Genomic DNA, 18,355 nt, shown 5'->3' with positions numbered 1-18,355 from the left:
CTGGGTTCAGATCACAAGTTGTACGGTGTGATTGGTGTGGCTGGTATGAGTCTTACCCGGGATTCATAAATCCTTCCTTATTGTGTACGCTCGTCCGGGCACAGTATCCTAACTGAGGCTTGGAGGAGGGTCATAGGGGGAGGAGCCAGTGCACACCAGGTAGTCCTAAAGCTTTTCTTTTGTGCCCAGTCTCCTGCGGAGCCGCTATTCCCCATGGTCCTTACGGAGTTCCCAGCATCCACTACGGACTACGAGAAATAGAATTATCGGTAAGTAAATTCTTATTTTTTTCAACTTGGACTGAAGTACCGAGTAGTGTGCCACAAGGGACTGTACTTGGACCACTGTTTAACATTTTCATTAACAATCTAGCAGTAGATCTAGAGAGCATGGTGTCAATTTTTGCAGATGATACCAAATTGTGTAAGGTTATAAATACGGAGGGAGATGCTGAGTCTCTTCAGAAAGACTTGGTTAAACTGGAAACATGGGCAGCAAAAATAGTATTTTGATACCTACCGGTAAATCCTTTTCTCCTAGTCCGTAGAGGATGCTGGGGATGACATTAATACCATGGGGTATAGACGGGATCCGCAGGAGACATGGGCACTCTAAAGACTTTTCATTGGGTGTGAACTGGCTCCTCCCTCTATGCCCCTCCTCCAGACTTCAGTTATAGGAACTGTGCCCAGGGAGACGGACATTTTGAGGAAAGGACCTACTTTAATACTAGTGGTGTGATACATACCAACTCACACCCTCAACCATGCCGCACACATGGCATTCAACATAACACATGCCAACAGGCATGAAACAATTGCAGCAACATGCTGAACCTAAGATAACACAACTTGTGTAACCCGAATAACTAAACTGCAGGTAAAGTACGCACTGGGACGGGACACCCAGCATCCTCTACGGACTAGGAGAAAAGGATTTACCGGTAGGTATCAAAATCCTATTTTCTCATACGTCCTAGAGGATGCTGGGGACGACATCAAGACCATGGGGTCTTTACCAAAGCTCCAGTACGGGCGGGAGAGTGCGGATGACCCTGCAGCACCGATTGACCAAACTTTAGGTCCTCATCGGCCAAGGTGTCAAACTTGTAGAACTTAGCAAATGTGTTTGACCCTGACCAGGTAGCTGCTCGGCAAAGTTGTAATGCCGAGACCCCCCGGGCAGCCGTCCTGGATGAGCCCACCTAACTAGTGGAGTTGGCCTTTACCGACTTCGGTAACGGCAATCCAGCCGTAGTATGAGCTTGCTGAATCGTATTCCTAATCCAACGTGCAATAGTCTGCTTGGAAGCAGGACAGCCAATCTTGTTGTGAGCATACAGGACAAACAGAGCCTCTGTTTTCCGTATACGAGCCATTCTAGCAACATAGATTTTCAAAGCTCTAACCACATCTAGAGATTCTGAATCAGTGAATGTGTCAGTAACTACTGGCACTACAATAGGTTGGTTTATGTGGAAAGATGAAACCACCTTCGGAAGAAAATGTTGACGAGTCATCATCTCTGCCCTATCTTCATGGAAGATCAGGTAAGGGCTCTTGTGAGACAAGGCCCCCAATTCCGACACCCGCCGCGCGGATGCCAATGCCAAAAGCATCACCACTTTCCAAGTGAGAAACTTCAAATCTATCTTTTGTAGAGGCTCCGATTTGAAGGAACTGCAATACAACGTTATGGTCCCATGGTTCCACTGGAGGTATGAATGGAGGCTGGATGTGCAGAACCCCTTTCACAAAGGTCTGAACCTCTGGAAGAGAGGCCAATTGTTTTTGGAAGAACACTGACAAGGCCGAAATCTGGACCTTGATTGATCCCTATCGGAGGCCCGCCTCCACACCATCCTGCAAAAAATGGAGAAAACGTCCTAAGTGAAATTCTTCCCTAGGAGCTTTCTTGGATTCAAACCAAGACACACATTTTCTACAAATACGGTGGTAATGTTTCGACGTTACTCCTTTCCTGGCCTGAATTAGGGTGGGGATGACTTACTTGGGAATACCCTTCCTGGCTAGGATACGGCGCTCAACAGCCATGCCATCAAACGTAGCCGCGGTAAGTCTTGGTACACGCATGGCCCCTGCTGCAGCAGGTCCTCTCGAGGAGGAAGAGGCTGAGGATCTTCTATGAGCAACTGCTGAAGATCTGGGTACCAAGTCCTCCTTGGCCAGTCTGGGGCAATGAAGATTGCTCGAACCCTTGTTTATTCTAATGATCCTGAGTACTTTTGGGATCAGCGGAAGTGGAGGGAAGATATACACTGACGGAAACACCCACTGGTACACCAGTGTATCCACTGCTACTGCTTGAGGGTCTCTCGACCTGGAACAGTATCTCTGAAGCTTCTTGTTGAGACGAGACGCCATCATGTCTATTTGAGGAACTCCCCAAATACTTGTCACCTCTGCGAAGACTTCTTGGTGGAGGCCCCACTCTCCTGGATGGAGATCGTGTCTGCTGAGGACGTCTGCTTCCCAGTTGTCTACTCCCGGAATGAATATTGCCGACAGGGCTTGTAGATGTTTTTCTGCCCAGCGCAGGATTTTTGTCGCCTCTGCCATTGCCGCTCTGCTTTTCGTTCCGCCCTGCCTGTTTATGTATGCGACTGCTGTTACATTGTCCGCCTGGATCTGCACGGGACAGTCTTGAAGAAGATGTACCGCTTGTTGAAGGCCGTTGTAAATGGCTCTTAGTTCCAGAACGTTTATGTGAAGGCAGGCTTCCTGATGTGACCAACGTCCCTGGAAGTTTTCTCCCTGAGAGACTGCTCCCCAGCCTCGGAGACTTGCATCCGTGGTTACCAGGAGCCAGTCCTGTATCCTGAACCTGCGTCCCTCTACCAGGTGAGAGCTTTGCAACCACCACAGGAGCGAAATCCTGGTACTTGACGACAGGCTTATCTTTCTGTGCATGTGTAGGTGTGACCCCGACCACTTGTCCAACAGGTCCCACTGGAATACTCTGGCATGGAACCTGAAAAACTGTATGGCCTCGTAGGCCGCCACCATCTTCCCCAACAACCGAATGCACTGATGGATCGACACACTTGATGGTTTCAATATCTGTTTTAACATTTTCTGGATTTCCAGAGCCTTTTCCAGCGGAAGAAATACTCTCTGAACTACTGTGTCTAGAATCATCCTGAGGAAAGACAACCTTTTCATCGGTTCCAACTGTGACTTTGGGTAATTTATGATCCACCCGTGTTGTTGGAGTATTGACAGGGAGAGGGATATGTTTTGTAATAACTGCTCCCTGGATCTCACCTTTATCAGGAGATCGTCCAGATAAGGAATTATATTGACTCCTTTCTGACGAAGGAGGACCATCATCTCCGCCATCACCTTGGTGAATACCCTCGGTGCCGTGGAGAGACCGAAAGGCAACGTCTGGAATTGGTAATGGCAATCCTGGACCGCGAATCTCCGATAAGCCTGGTGAGGATGATAAATGGGAACATGCAGGTAAGCATTTTTTATGTCCACCGACACCAAGTAGTCCCTCTCCTCCAGACTGGCAATCACTGCCCGAAGTGATTCCATCTTGAACTTGAACCTTTTTAGGTAACAATTCAGGTCTTTTAGATTTAGGATCGGTCTGACCGAGCCGTCCGGCTTCAGAACAACAAAGAGGCTGAAATAAAAACCCCTCCCTTGTTCAGACGACTGTACCAGGACTATGACCTGGTCTTGACATAATTTTTGGATTGCCGCTGTTACTGCTTCTCTTTCTGGCTGAGAAACTGGCAAGGTCGATTTGAAAAATCGGCATGGAGGCACGTCTTGAAACTCCAGTTTGTATCCCTGGGATACTATTTGCAACATCCAGGGATCCAGGCCAGACAGAATCCAACCTTGGCTGAAGAGTTTGAGACGTGCCCCCACCAGAGCGGCCTCCCGCAAGGGAGCTCCAGCGTCATGCTGGGGATTTGGCAGAAGTAGGGGTAGACTTCTGCTCTTGGGAACCTGGAGCCGCTGTGGGCTTCTTTCCCTTTCCCCTACCTGCAAAGAAGGGGGAACCTCTCGCCTTTTTGTATTTATTGGGCCGCAAGGACTGCATTTTCGGGTGATAGGTCTTTTTTGCAGGTGCAGAGGGCAAAAATGTCGACTTACCCGCGGTTGCCGCCGAGACTAACGCATCCAGGCCATCGCCAATTAAGGCCTCACCTTTATATGGGAGAGCCTCCATGTTTCTTTTGGAATCTGCATCCGCGTTCCACTGGCGAATCCACAACGCCCGCCTAGCCGATACTGCCTGTGAACTCAAGAGTCCAATATCCTTCATTGCTTCCAGCATGTAGGCGGCAGCATCCTTGATATTCCCTAATTTAAGGAGTATCTCATCTTTATCAGTCGTGTCAATTTCTGATGTCACGCATTCTGACCATTTTTCAATAGCGCGACTCACCCATGCGCAGGCAATAGTGGGCCTAATCAGTGTACCATTGGTAACATAAATGGATTTCAATGTCGTTTCCATTTTGCGGTCTGCCAGCTCTTTAAGAGAAGCCGTGCCAGGAGCAGGGAGAATTACTTTCTTTGTCAACCTGGAAAGTGCACTGTCTTAACACAGGGGGTGACCCCCACTTTCTCTGACGTCCTAGTGGATGCTGGGAACTCCGTAAGGACCATGGGGAATAGACGGGCTCCGCAGGAGACTGGGCACTCTAAGAAAGAATTACGACTACTGGTGTGCACTGGCCCCTCCCTCTATGCCCCTCCTCCAGACCTCAGTTAGAATCTGTGCCCGGCTCGAGCTGGTTGCACACTAGGGGCTCTCCTGAGCTTCTAGTAAAAGAAAGTATTTATTAGGTTTTTTATTTTCAGTGAGATCTGCTGGCAACAGACTCACTGCTACGAGGGACTTAGGGGAGAGAAGCGAACCTACCTGCTTGCAGCTAGCTTGGGCTTCTAGGCTACTGGACACCATTAGCTCCAGAGGGATCGAACACCGGCCCAGCCTCGGTCGTCCGGTCCCGGAGCCGCGCCGCCGTCCCCCTTGCAGAGCCAGAAGCAAGAAGAACGTCCTGGAAATCGGCGGCTGAAGACTCCGGTCTTCATTAAGGTAGCGCACTGCAGCTGTGCGCCATTGCTCCCTATGCACACCACATACTCCGGTCACTGATGGGTGCAGGGCACTGGTGGGGGAGCGCCCTGGGCTGCAATTAGAGTACCTTAAATTGGCAAAAAGCACATAATATAGTCTAATAAACTATATATGTGCAAAAATCCCCTGCCATAATGTTAATAAAAGAGCGGGAGAAGCCCGCCGTGAAGGGGGCGGGGCTATCTCCCTCAGCACATTGGCGCCATTTCCTCTTCACAGCTCCGCTGGAAGACAGCTCCCCAGGCTCTCCCCTGCAGTTTCCAGGCTCAAAGGGTAAAAAAGAGAGGGGGGGCACTAAATTTAGGCGCAAAACTGTATTTATATAGCTGCTATAGCGAAAATCACTTTGTGTAGTGTAAATCCCTGTTTATATAGCGCTGTGGTGTGTGCTGGCATACTCTCTCTCTGTCTCCCCAAAGGACTTTGTGGGGTCCTGTCCTCAGTCAGAGCATTCCCTGTGTGTGTGCGGTGTGTCGGTACGGCTGTGTCGACATGTTTGATGAGGAGGCTTACGTGGAGGCGGAGCAGGTGCCGATAAGTGTGATGTCGCCCCCTGCGGGGTCGACACCAGAGTGGATGGATATGTGGAAGGTTTTACACGACAGTGTCAACTCCTTACATAAAAGGTTCGATGACATAACAGCTGTGGGACAGCCGGCTTTTCAGCCAGTGCCTGCCCAGGCGTCTTAAAGGCCATCAGGGGCTCAAAAACGCCCGCTACCTTAGGTGGCAGACACAGATGTCGACACGGAGTCTGACACCAGTGTCGACGATGACGAGACTAATGTACATTCCACGAGGGCCATCCGTTGCATGATTACGGCAATGAAAAATGTGTTGCACATTTCTGACATTAACCCAGGTACCACTAAAAAGGGTATTATGTTTGGGGAGAAAAAGCAACCAGTGGTTTTTCCCCCATCAGATAAGTTGAATGAAGTGTGTGAAGAAGCGTGGGCTTCCCCCGATAACAAACTAGTGATTTCTAAAAAATTACTGATGGCGTACACTTTCCCGCCAGAGAACAGGTTACGTTGGGAGACATCCCCGAGGGTGGATAAAGCGCTCACACGCTTGTCAAAAAAGGTGGCACTGCCGTCTCAGGATACGGCCGCCTTAAAGGAGCCTGCGGATAGAAAGCAGTAGGTTATCCTGAAGTCTGTATATACACACTCAGGTACTATACTGAGACCTGCTATTGCTTCAGCATGGATGTGCAGTGCTGCAGCAGCGTGGTCTGATTCCCTGTCTGATAACATTGATTCCCTTGACAGGGACACTATATTGCTAACCATAGAGCATATTAAAGACGTAGTATTATATATGAGAGATGCACAGAGGGATATTTGCCGGCTGGCATCTAGAATTAATGCAATGTCCATTTCTGCCAGGAGAGTATTATGGACTCGGCAGTGGACAGGTGATGCGGATTCTAAAAGGCACATGGAGGTTTTGCCTTACAAGGGTGAGGAATTGTTTGGGGACGGTCTCTCGGACCTCGTATCCACAGCAACAGCTGGGAAGTCGACTTTTTTTACCTCAGGTTCCCTCACAGCCTAAGAAAGCACCGTATTGTCAAGTACAGTCCTTTCGGCCTCAGAAAGGCAATCGGGTCAGAGGCGCGTCCTTTCTGCCCAGAGGCAGGGGTAGAGGGAAAAAGCTGCAGCATACAGCCAGTTCCAAGGAACAAAAATCCTCCCCTGCTTCCACTAAGTCCACCGCATGACGCTGGGGCTCCACAGGTGGAGCCAGGTGCGGTGGGGGCCTGTCTCCGGAACTTCAGCGAACGGTGGGTTCGCTCACCGGTAGATCCCTGGGTTTTACAAGTGGTATCTCAGGGATACAAGCTGGAATTCGAGACGTCTCCCCCTCGCCGTTACCTCAAATCAGCCTTGCCAGCTACTCCCCAGGACAGGGAGGTAGTGCTGGCGGCAATTCACAAGCTGTACCTCCAGCAGGTGATAATAAAAGTTCCCCTCCTTCAACAGGGACGGGGTTACTATTCCACAATGTTTGTGGTACCGAAACCAGATGGTTCGGTGAGACCCATTCTAAATTTGAAATCCTTGAACACTTATATAAGGAAGTTCAAGTTCAAAATGGAATCGCTCAGGGCGGTTAGTGCAAGCCTGGAAGAGGGGGATTACATGGTATCACTGGACATCAAGGATGCTTACCTGCATGTCCCCATTTACCAACCTCACCAGGTGTACCTACGTTTTGTGGTACAGGACTGCCATTACCAATTCCAGACGATGCCGTTTGGTCTGTCCACGGCACCGAGGGTATTTACCAAAGTAATGGCCGAAATGATGATACTCCTTCGAAAGAAGGGAGTTATAATTATCCCGTACTTGGACGATCTCCTTATAAAGGCGAGGTCCAGGGAGCAGTTGTTGGTCGGAGTAGCACTATCTCTGGAAGTGCTACAACAGCACGGCTGGATTCTGAATATTCCAAAGTCGCAGCTGGTTCCTACGACGCGTCTGCTGTTCCTGGGTATGATTCTGGACACAGAACAGAAGAAGGTGTTTCTCCCGGAGGAGAAGGCCAAGGAGTTGTCATCTCTAGTCAGAGACCTCCTGAAACCAAAACAGGTGTCGGTGCATCACTGCACGCGAGTCCTGGGAAAGATGGTAGCTTCTTACGAGGCAATTCCATTCGGCAGGGTCCATGCAAGAATCTTTCAGTGGGATCTGTTAGACAAGTGGTCCGGATCGCATCTTCAGATGCATCGGCTGATCACCCTGTCCCCGAGGGCCAGGGTGTCTCTGCTGTGGTGGCTGCAGAGTGCTCATCTTCTCGAGGGCCGCAGATTCGGCATACAGGACTGGGTCCTGGTGACCACGGATGCAAGCCTCCGAGGTTGGGGGGCAGTCACTCAGGGAAGAAACTTCCAAGGACAATGGTCGAGTCAGGAGGCTTCCCTACACATAAATATTCTGGAACTAAGGGCCATTTACAATGCCCTAAGTCAGGCAAGACCCTGCTTCAAAACCAGCCGGTGCTGATTCAGTCAGACAACATCACGGCGGTCGCCCATGTGAACCGACAGGGCGGCACAAGAAGCAGGATGGCGATGGCAGAAGCCACAAGGATTCTCAGATGGGCGGAAAATCACGTGATAGCACTGTCAGCAGTGTTCATTCCGGGAGTGGACAACTGGGAAGCAGACTTCCTCAGCAGGCACGACCTCCACCCGGGAGAGTGGGGACTTCATCCAGAAGTCTTCCAGCTGATTGTAAATCGTTTGGAAAGGCCACAGGTGGACATGATGGTGTCCCGCCTCATCAAAAAGCTAAAAAGATATTGCGCCAGGTCAAGGGACCCTCAGGCGATAGCTGTGGACGCTCTAGTGACACCGTGGGTGTACCAGTCGGTTTATGTGTTCCCTCCTCTTCCTCTCATACCAAAGGTGCTGAGGATAATAAAAAAGAGAGGAGTAAGAACTATACTCATCGTTCCGGATTGGCCAAGAAGGACTTGGTACCCGGAACTACAAGAAATGATATCAGAGGACCCTTGGCCTCTGCCTCTCAGACAGGACCTGCTACAGCAGGGGCCCTGTCTGTTCCAAGACTTACCGCGGCTGCGTTTGACGGCATGGCGGTTGAACGCCGGATCCTGATGGAAAAGGGCATTCCAGTTGAAGTCATTCCTACGCTGATAAAAGCTAGGAAGGATGTGACAGCAAAACATTATCACCGCATATGGCGAAAATATGTTGCTTGGTGTGAGGCTATGAAGGCCCCCACTGAAGAATTTCAGCTGGGTCGATTTCTGCACTTCCTACAATCAGGAGTGACTATGGGCCTAAAATTGGGTTCCATTAAAGTCCAGATTTCGGCCCTGTCTATTTTCTTTCAAAAAGAACTGGCTTCACTGCCTGAAGTTCAGACGTTTGTTAAGGGAGTGCTGCATATTCAGCCCCCTTTTGTGCCCCCAGTGGCACCTTGGGATCTCAACGTTGTGTTGGATTTCCTAAAATCACATTGGTTTGAGCCACTTCAGACCGTGGAATTAAAATATCTCACGTGGAAAATGGTCATGCTTTTGGCCTTGGCTTCGGCTAGGCGGGTGTCAGAATTGCCGGCTTTGTCCTGTAAAAGCCCCTATCTGATCTTCCATATGGACAGAGCAGAATTGAGGACTCGTCCCCAATTCCTCCCTAAGGTGGTATCAGCGTTCATTTGAACCAACCTATTGTGGTGCCTGCGGCTACCCGCGACTTGGAGGCTTCCAAGTTGCTGGACGTAGTCCGGGCCCTGAAAATCTCTGCTTCCAGGACGGAAATCTCTGCTTCCAGAAAGACTGACTCGCTGTTTATCCTGCATGCACCCAACAAGCTGGGTGCCCCTGCTTCTAAGCAGACTATTGCTCGCTGGATCTGCTCCACGATTCAACTTGCACATTCTGCGGCTGGACTGCCGCATCCTAAATCGGTAAAAGCCCATTCCACGAGGAAGGTGGGCTCTTCTTGGGCGGCTGCCCGAGGGGTCTCGGCTTTACAACTTTGCAGAGCTGCTACCTGGTCGGGATCAAACACGTTTGCAAAATTCTACAAGTTTGATACCCTGGCCGAGGAGGACCTTGAGTTTGCTCATTCGGTGCTGCAGAGTCATCCGCACTCTCCCGCCCGTTTGGGAGCTTTGGTATAATCCCCATGGTCCTTACGGAGTACCCAGCATCCACTAGGACGTCAGAGAAAATAAGAATTTACTCACCGGTAATTCTATTTCTCGTAGTCCGTAGTGGATGCTGGGCGCCCATCCCAAGTATGGATTGTCTGCAATACTTGTATATAGTTATTGCCTAACTAAAGGGTTATTGTTATGAGCCATCTGGTCAGTGAGGCTCAGTTGTTATTCATACTGTTAACTGGGTATAGTTATCACGAGTTGTACGGTGTGATTGGTGTGGCTGGTATGAGTCTTACCCGGGATTCCAAATCCTTTCCTTGTTGTGTTAGCTCTTCCGGGCACAGTTTCCCTAACTGAGGTCTGGAGGAGGGGCATAGAGGGAGTAGCCAGTGCACACAAGTAGTCCTAATTCTTTCTTAGAGTGCCCAGTCTCCTGCGGAGCCCGTCTATTCCCCATGGTCCTTACGGAGTTCCCAGGATCCACTACGGACTACGAGAAATAGAATTACCGGTGAGTAAATTCTTATTTTTTCCTGTCCTCAGCCGGGAAAGGGTAAGCTATGTGAATCCTTTTGGGAATACGAAATCTTTTATCAGGATTCACCCACATTCCTTCAAACAGAGCATTTAGTTTGTGTGAAGGGAAGAACGTGACTTTGGACTTCTTTTCCTTACATAAATAAGCCTTCTCCTGAGATATAGGAGTGGTTTCTGTAACCTCCAACACGTCCCTTATAGCCACAATCATATATTGTATATTTTTTGCCAATTTATGATCTATCTCTCTGGATTCACTATCGTCGACACAAGAGTCAGAATCCGTGTCTGTATCCGTGTTTACAATGTTTGCAAATGGTCTCTTATGTGACCCATAGGGGACGCCCGCATAAGGAATAACAGCATCCTGAAAAATCACATCTTCCACAGATTTTCTCCAGCATGCAGCCTTAGATACAGACTTATCTAATCTACGGTTAATCAGATGCATACTGTAACGTATCTCTTTAACCCATGCAGGCTGTTGGTGTGCCTGTAGCGCCACCACATTACAACTCTGTGTCCCTAAAATGGCTTCCTCCGAGGAGGAACTCCCTGCCTCAGACATGCCTCACACGTGTACAGCACACCAACAGACACACTGGGACTTATTTTGGGGACAGACCCACAGTAAAATCTGTCAGAGGGACACTGGATAGGAGCAGCCAGTTCATAATCCCAGGCCCAGTGTTTCGTGTGAACACAGTATGTCCACAACCTAGCAGCGCTTTTTAAATAGTAATATACACTATCAAATGCACCACAATCGCTTTGTGCCCCCCTTAATAGCACCCTGTACTTGTCGGAAGTGGAGGAGAGGACCAGCGTGTTCTCTGCAGCCTGAGGAGAGAGAAAAAATGGCGCTGAGCAGTGTGCTGGCTGCCTGAGGAAGAAGCTCCGCCCCCGCAATGGCGCGTCCTTACACTCATATATACACTGTAATATTTATACTGGCGGGGGTAGGGCTGTGCCAGCGGCAACTTATGCCCCCTTTAAGCCAGTTTGAGGTATTTTTATTGCTGTCCAGGGCGCCCCCTCCGCGCCCTGCATCCTGTAGTGCCTGTGTGTGTGTGGGCAGCAATGGCGCGCTGCGCTCCCGCCAGCCGCGCCGCACCTCAGTTGTCACTTACTTGGTAGAATATCATTCTTCTTATACTCACCTGTCTTCTGACTTCTCGCTCTGTGAGGGGGGTGACGGCGTGCTGTGGGAGTGAGCTTCTAGACACGGCTAGCGTTTAGTTCCCTTCAGGAGCTAATGGTGTCCTGTCAGCCAGAAGCAGAGCCATGAAACTCTGAGGAAGTAGGTTCTGCTTCTGCCCCCTCAGTCCCACTTAGCAAGGAGTCTGATGCCAGCAGTTCTCCCTGAAAATAAAAAACCTAACATTAGTCTTTACAGAGAAACTCAGTAGAGCTCCTCATAGTGCATCCAGTCGACCTGGGCACGTTTCTAAAACTGAAGTCTGGAGGAGGGTCATAGAGGGAGGAGCCAGTTCAGACCCAATAAAAAAGTCTTTAGAGTGTCCATGTCTCCTGCGGATCTCGTCTATACCCCATGGTTTTGATGTCGTCCCCAGCATCCTCTAGGACGTATGAGTAATGGAGATTGAGCTTCAATACAGACAAGTGTATGGTGATGCACTTTGGTAGCAAGAACAAAATAAATACCTACATACTAATTGGGGTAAAATGAGGGGAATCTATACTGAAAAAAGACTTAGGTGTTCACATAAATAGCAAACTAAGCAGCAGTAACCAAAGTAGGATTGCAGTAATGAAGGCTAACTAGGTATTAGCATGTATAAAGCGGGGAATTGACGCAAGGGATGAGAGTATTATACCCCCCATTATATAAATCCCTAGTGAGGCCACATCTTGAGTACTGTGCACAATTTTGGGCACCATACTACAAAAAGGATATCCTGGAACTAGAAAAGGTTCAGATGCGGGCAAACAAACTAATTAAGGTAGAAATAGATGTTGAATCGGCGCTCCATGATTACCAAAAAACCCAATTAAACTCTAACAGCTGCTCACCAATTTGGGGCGGGCTGCCCCAATAGGTCTGAATATATAAAAAAAGAAGCAAAGGCGGGAGCGCTATGAGAGTCTGATAGTTAAATTTATTAAAACGATGTTTCAAATGCCACATAGCTCATAATGGATATAAAGAGGTAAATACATTTATTAAATTAAATAAACAAGACATTGCAGCTGCAATATAACACCTGAATTGATAAAATTGTTATAAATTATCACTTTTAAGAACCAGTGTTGCGGCCGTGCGTCCACGGACTGTAAATTGTTATAAATGGGAGACTGATGATAGGTACTTCTTATAGAAGCAATGCTGTTATATTGAATGTAAGTCTCTAATTTCTTTTAACATGTACAAGTCCCGTTGTATGAATTGGATTCGGCTCGGTTTGTCCGAGCAACCAACGTCTCAATGATTAGGTCATGACCGTTAACACTGGACTGCTCATACGTACTGATGAGACGGGAGCCGACTTCTCTTGTTAGATGGTATCCGATGAAGAGAAGGCTTTCGGTATTGAAGGCTGTGCTTAGCCGGGTATGCAGCGGCTCAATGCACTCTGTGTACAGATACTTTAACCGCTTGATGATTTTGTCCGTAAATTGCGGTAGTGAGTAATGCACCCGACTGGAAAGATGCTAGGTGAATAAGCAGCAAGATGAAATCCTTAAGTGCCTTAACGCGTTTCTCGGCCTCTAGCACTGGCGGTTTCTTCAGAAGAAACTTCCCTGCCTGAGAAAGTAGTAATGGCGGACTCGGTCAACACCTTTTAAGAATGTGCTAGATAAGTACCTAATGGATAAGGATATACAGTTTTATGGTGCGTAGTCATGCACTATAGTTATAAAAAAAAAAAAAAGGGAGGAATAAACACAACAGCCGACATTGGCAACAGACAAAATTAGTCCTAAAAATAATACAGCGTAGAAGACTTCAAATAGGATGAACTCGATGGACAAATTGTCTTTTTTCAAACTATGTTACATGACGTTTGGGAGACAAACTTGCATCCATCCATATTGCACACATGAACCTCCCATATTGATACTGAGTTTTGTTTTTCAGTCTGCAGGTGTGGCCAGGATTTGCAGCCAGTATTCGCAGGACTGATGGGGGGTTATTTCTCATAGCAGATATCACCCATAAAATTATCCGCAATGATTCTGTGTTGGACATCATGTAAGTTCCTGTCAATTTGTGTTTGTTTTTTTTAAATTAAAATTTCTGCAGCAAATGCCTTCTCCACAGTGCTTTACAATTGAGATGAACACTGGGCCTAATTCAGACCTGATCGTAGACGTGTAAAAAAACGCACATCTATGACCAAAATCTCTGACATGCGCGTGGACCCCCAGCACAGCGCTAGTCCTGCGAAGGCATGCGGTTATCCACCATGTTTTTGACCGTGACGTCACATGCAGCCACCACAGCCCGCCCCGCAAACGATCCAGACACGTCTGCATTGTCCGGACCGTACCCCGAAAATGCCGTCGACGCGCCACAACCGCCTCTGCCTGTCAATCAGACAGAGGCGATCTCACCAGTGAGATGCGTTTACATTGTCCAGGTCTGAATTAGGCCTTCTTTTCTAACAAAAACTGGGTTTTGACAGTTAAAGATATAAGATGCTCCTGCATACAGTATTAAGAAGCTATTGCATTTTGGTCCAACAAGAATGCAATAAGAATAAAGGCCCATGCACACTAGACGAGATAATAAAAATTATCACTCAGAAGGGCCATTCTGAGCAAGATGTTTTACAATCTCGTTTAGTGTGTTCACTTAATATCGTTAACGACCCCCTCCCCCGTCTGAACATGTAGAGATGAGAGAGGCCCTCGTTAATGACAGCCATGCTGTCGTTCCAACCCGCGCACCCCACTGCCGCTCTCTTCCCCGCTAGCATTGGCAAATGTGGGGGCTCGTTAATGTGTATGGGCCTTAAGTGCTAAATGGCAGTATATGATCCAGTGGCATGGCAGTGTGTAGGGGTCTTTAAGTTGGTAGAGCTGTTTAGATGTGAAGTAATTGGGTAAAATCGACTAGAGAGGCTATAGAGATTGTGTTTCAAGGTGAGTTTTTACTGAAGTAGAAGTCTCGTACAAAGGAGTAATTCTGCAGTCCTTGAAAGGGGAATGGGAGCAGGTATACAGCGGATATGAACTGATCAGATATTTGTTCAAATAGAGATTTTAGTGTTTTTTTGTTATAATTCTTTGTCGTCAGTCAAAATAATCTAACCATGCAGAAAATGACCACAAACGCATATTTTTGCAGTGTCCCATACGGTGCAATGAAGTCTGATAGCCTAGAGTATTACATGTTTCACTCCTGTTTAATCTGTGTGGGGCTGTCGGTAGAGTTGAGGTGTTGAGCTGTGGTAGAAGTTTATTTCTGGTTAGAATTTAGGGTGTTAGTCACAGGTTAGTAATTATTCTATATTCAGTATTACTTCCCAAAATACATTAGATGTGTCTGATCTTGCAGCGTGCATGGCTAGAAGTACATGGAATAATAAAGTATATCTGATTGGGTTTTTGTTGTCCTGAGATCAGCAATGTATCAAATGTAATGTAGTTTAGAAGTTGTAGTGTGGTAGAGGTAGGTTTTTCGTTTTTGACAAGGAGCCACTTTGCTGATGTCAAAATACATGTTGCTAATATTCTTTAGTATTTGCTGGAACTGTGAGGATGATGATAGAGAGTAATTATTACTCTAAAACTGCTTCTTGACATTTTCCCATATGGTAAACAGTCTTTCCCCATAAAGTTAATCTTGCTTAATGGTAGTTGGATGCCCTTCATGCCTCAGATAGTAGGGATTTGTTAAGTCAGGGTATAGGCAGTGTTCCATGAGACACTGAAGGAGGTCACATGGCGTAAGAGTAAGTGTTACAGGTACCGGAAACTGTTGGACTGATCACAAGCAGATGACATGAACACAAAGTTCAGTGATCAGGCTATAGTCAGGGTAGGTAGCGGACAATAGTACAAAACCGAAAAATCTGAAGGCTGGCCTGCCATGCAGTGGAATCTAAAGTCATAAAGAAAAAACACTCTCATCAACGCAGGTTCAGCGGCTGGTAAGCAAGAACTGTCAAACCAGCAGAAACAGCTCCCTTCTAGGGCCTGATTCCAATTTGTATAGAATTGTACAGATACAGGGAAGTGGCTGTGCAATGCCATACAAATAAAATGCAAATGCAGCAGGAGGTGTCTGTAGGAAATAGGCACCTCCTGCATACATCTGCAAAAATCCACATGCTGCCTCTAAGGACACAGCTTCAGATCACATCTTGATCATCGGTCGCGACTAACGTTGAGAGCAGGCCGCATTCAGTCTGCTTACGAAGAAGCTTTGTCAGACTGATCGAAGGATATTGACAGTCGAGTCCAGGAAGTCTGCACCCGACAAAGCAGACTCTGGGCCCAACACTCCTACAAAATGGAGCGACATTCTCCCATTTTGAAGAACGGTGCCTATTGACGCCACCACCACCCTCCCAAACACCGCTGCATATCAGTCATGTTGTGGCTAAGGGTGGGCTGTGAGTGATATCGCAAGACCCGTTCTGCAAAGGCTCAGAACGGTCCTATTGCCCGTGAAGGCCCACAACCATCAGATTTGTAAAATAAGAATTTACTTACCGATAATTCTATTTCTCATAGTCCGTAATGGATGCTGGGGACTCCGAAAGGACAATGGGGAATAGCGGCTCCGCAGGAGACTGGGCACAAAGTAAAAGCTTTAGGACTAGCTGGTGTGCACTGGCTCCTCCCCCTATGACCCTCCTCCAAGCCTCAGTTAGGATACTGTGCCCGGACGAGCGTACACAATAAGGAAGGATTTTGAATCCCGGGTAAGACTCATACCAGCCACACCAATCACACCGTACAACTTGTGATCTGAACCCAGTTAACAGCATGATAACAGAAGGAGCCTCTGAAAAGATGGCTCACAACAACAATAACCCGATTTTTGTAACAATAACTATGTACAAGTAATGCAGACAATCCGCACTTGGGATGGGCGCCCAGCATCCACTACGGACTATGAGAAATAGAATTATCGGTAAGTAAATTCTTATTTTCTCTAACGTCCTAGTGGATGCTGGGGACTCCGAAAGGACCATGGGGATTATACCAAAGCTCCCAAACGGGCGGGAGAGTGCGGATGACTCTGCAGCACCGAATGAGAGAACTCCAGGTCCTCCTCAGCCAGGGTATCAAATTTGTAGAATTTAGCAAACGTGTTTGCCCCTGACCAAGTAGCTGCTCGGCAAAGTTGTAAAGCCGAGACCCCTCGGGCAGCCGCCCAAGATGAGCCCACTTTCCGTGTGGAATGGGCTTTTACAGATTTTGGCTGTGGCAGGCCTGCCACAGAATGTGCAAGCTGAATTGTACTACAAATCCAACGAGCAATCGTCTGCTTAGAAGCAGGAGCACCCAGCTTGTTGGGTGCATACAGGATAAACAGCGAGTCAGATTTTCTGACTCCAGCCGTCCTGGAAACATATATTTTCAGGGCCCTGACTACGTCCAGCAACTTGGAATCCTCCAAGTCCCTAGTAGCCGCAGGCACCACAATAGGTTGGTTTAAGTGAAATGCTGAAACCACCTTAGGGAGAAATTGAGGACGAGTCCTCAATTCTGCCCTGTCCGTATGAAAAATTAGGTAAGGGCTTTTATAGGATAAAGCCGCCAATTCTGATACACGCCTGGCTGAAGCCAGGGCTAACAGCATTACCACTTTCCATGTGAGATATTTCAAGTCCACAGTGGTGAGTGGTTCAAACCAATGTGATTTTAGGAATCCCAACACTACATTGAGATCCCAAGATGCCACTGGAGGCACAAAAGGAGGCTGTATATGCAGTACTCCCTTGACAAACGTCTGAACTTCAGGAACAGAAGCTAGTTCTTTTTGGAAGAATATCGACAGGGCCGAAATTTGAACCTTAATGGACCCTAATTTGAGGCCCATAGACAGTCCTGTTAGCAGGAAATGCAGGAATCGACCCAGTTGAAATTCCTCCGTAGGGGCCTTCCTGGCCTCGCACCACGCAACATATTTACGCCAAATACGGTGATAATGTTGTACGGTTACATCCTTCCTGGCTTTGATCAGGGTAGGGATGACTTCATCCGGAATGCCTTTTTCCTTCAGGATCCGGCGTTCAACCGCCATGCCGTCAAACGCAGCCGCGGTAAGTCTTGGAACAGACATGGTCCCTGCTGGAGCAGGTCCTGTCTTAGAGGTAGAGGCCACGGGTCTTCCGTGAGCATCTCTTGAATTTCCGGGTACCAAGTCCTTCTTGGCCAATCCGGAGCCACGAGTATAGTCTTTACTCCTCTCCTTCTTATGATTCTCAGTACTTTTGGTATGAGAGGAAGAGGAGGGAACACATACACTGATCGGTACACCCACGGTGTTACCAGAGCGTCCACAGCTATTGCCTGAGGGTCCCTTGACCTGGAGCAATATCTGTCCAGTTTTTTGTTGAGGCGAGACGCCATCATGTCCACCTTTGGTTTTTCCCAACGGTTTACAATCATGTGGAAGACTTCTGGGTGAAGTCCCCACTCCCCCGGGTGAAGATCGTGTCTGCTGAGGAAGTCTGCTTCCCAGTTGTCCACTCCCGGAATGAACACTGCTGACAGTGCTATCACATGATTTTCCGCCCAGCGAAGAATCCTTGCCACTTCCGTCATTGCCCTCCTGCTTCTTGTGCCGCCCTGTCTGTTTACGTGGGCGACTGCCGTGATGTTGTCCGACTGGATCAATACTGGCTGACCCTGAAGCAGAGGCCTTGCCTGACTTAGGGCATTGTAAATGGCCCTTAGTTCCAGGATATTTATGTGAAGTGACGTTTCCATGCTTGACCACAAGCCCTGGAAATTTTTTCCCTGTGTGACTGCTCCCCAGCCTCTCAGGCTGGCATCCGTGGTCACCAGGACCCAATCCTGAATGCCGAATCTGCGGCCCTCTAGGAGATGAGCACTCTGTAACCACCACAGGA

At 48.1% G+C, this 18,355-nt stretch overlaps 1 protein-coding gene across 6 annotated transcripts in view; it reads left to right on the top strand.

Annotated features, from left to right (window-relative positions):
* Positions 1–18,355, top strand: part of PIWIL2 (piwi like RNA-mediated gene silencing 2) — a 1,076,777-nt gene that overhangs the window by 439,574 nt on the left and 618,848 nt on the right. For 5 of the 6 annotated variants that reach the window (XM_063931805.1, XM_063931803.1, XM_063931806.1 and 2 more), the window contains one exon: positions 13,402–13,515. The exons of the other annotated variant lie outside the window; for it this stretch is intronic. In XM_063931805.1, coding sequence (XP_063787875.1) covers positions 13,402–13,515 — 114 coding nt within the window. The remainder of the gene's footprint in view (positions 1–13,401; positions 13,516–18,355) is intronic. 6 annotated transcript variants of the gene reach the window in all.

The sequence above is a fragment of the Pseudophryne corroboree genome, chromosome 6 (genome assembly GCF_028390025.1).
Source record: "Pseudophryne corroboree isolate aPseCor3 chromosome 6, aPseCor3.hap2, whole genome shotgun sequence".
In the NCBI taxonomy this organism is placed as follows: Eukaryota; Metazoa; Chordata; class Amphibia; order Anura; family Myobatrachidae; genus Pseudophryne; species Pseudophryne corroboree.
Note: the sequence above shows the minus strand (reverse complement) of the source record. Positions and strands in the feature narration are given on the sequence as shown.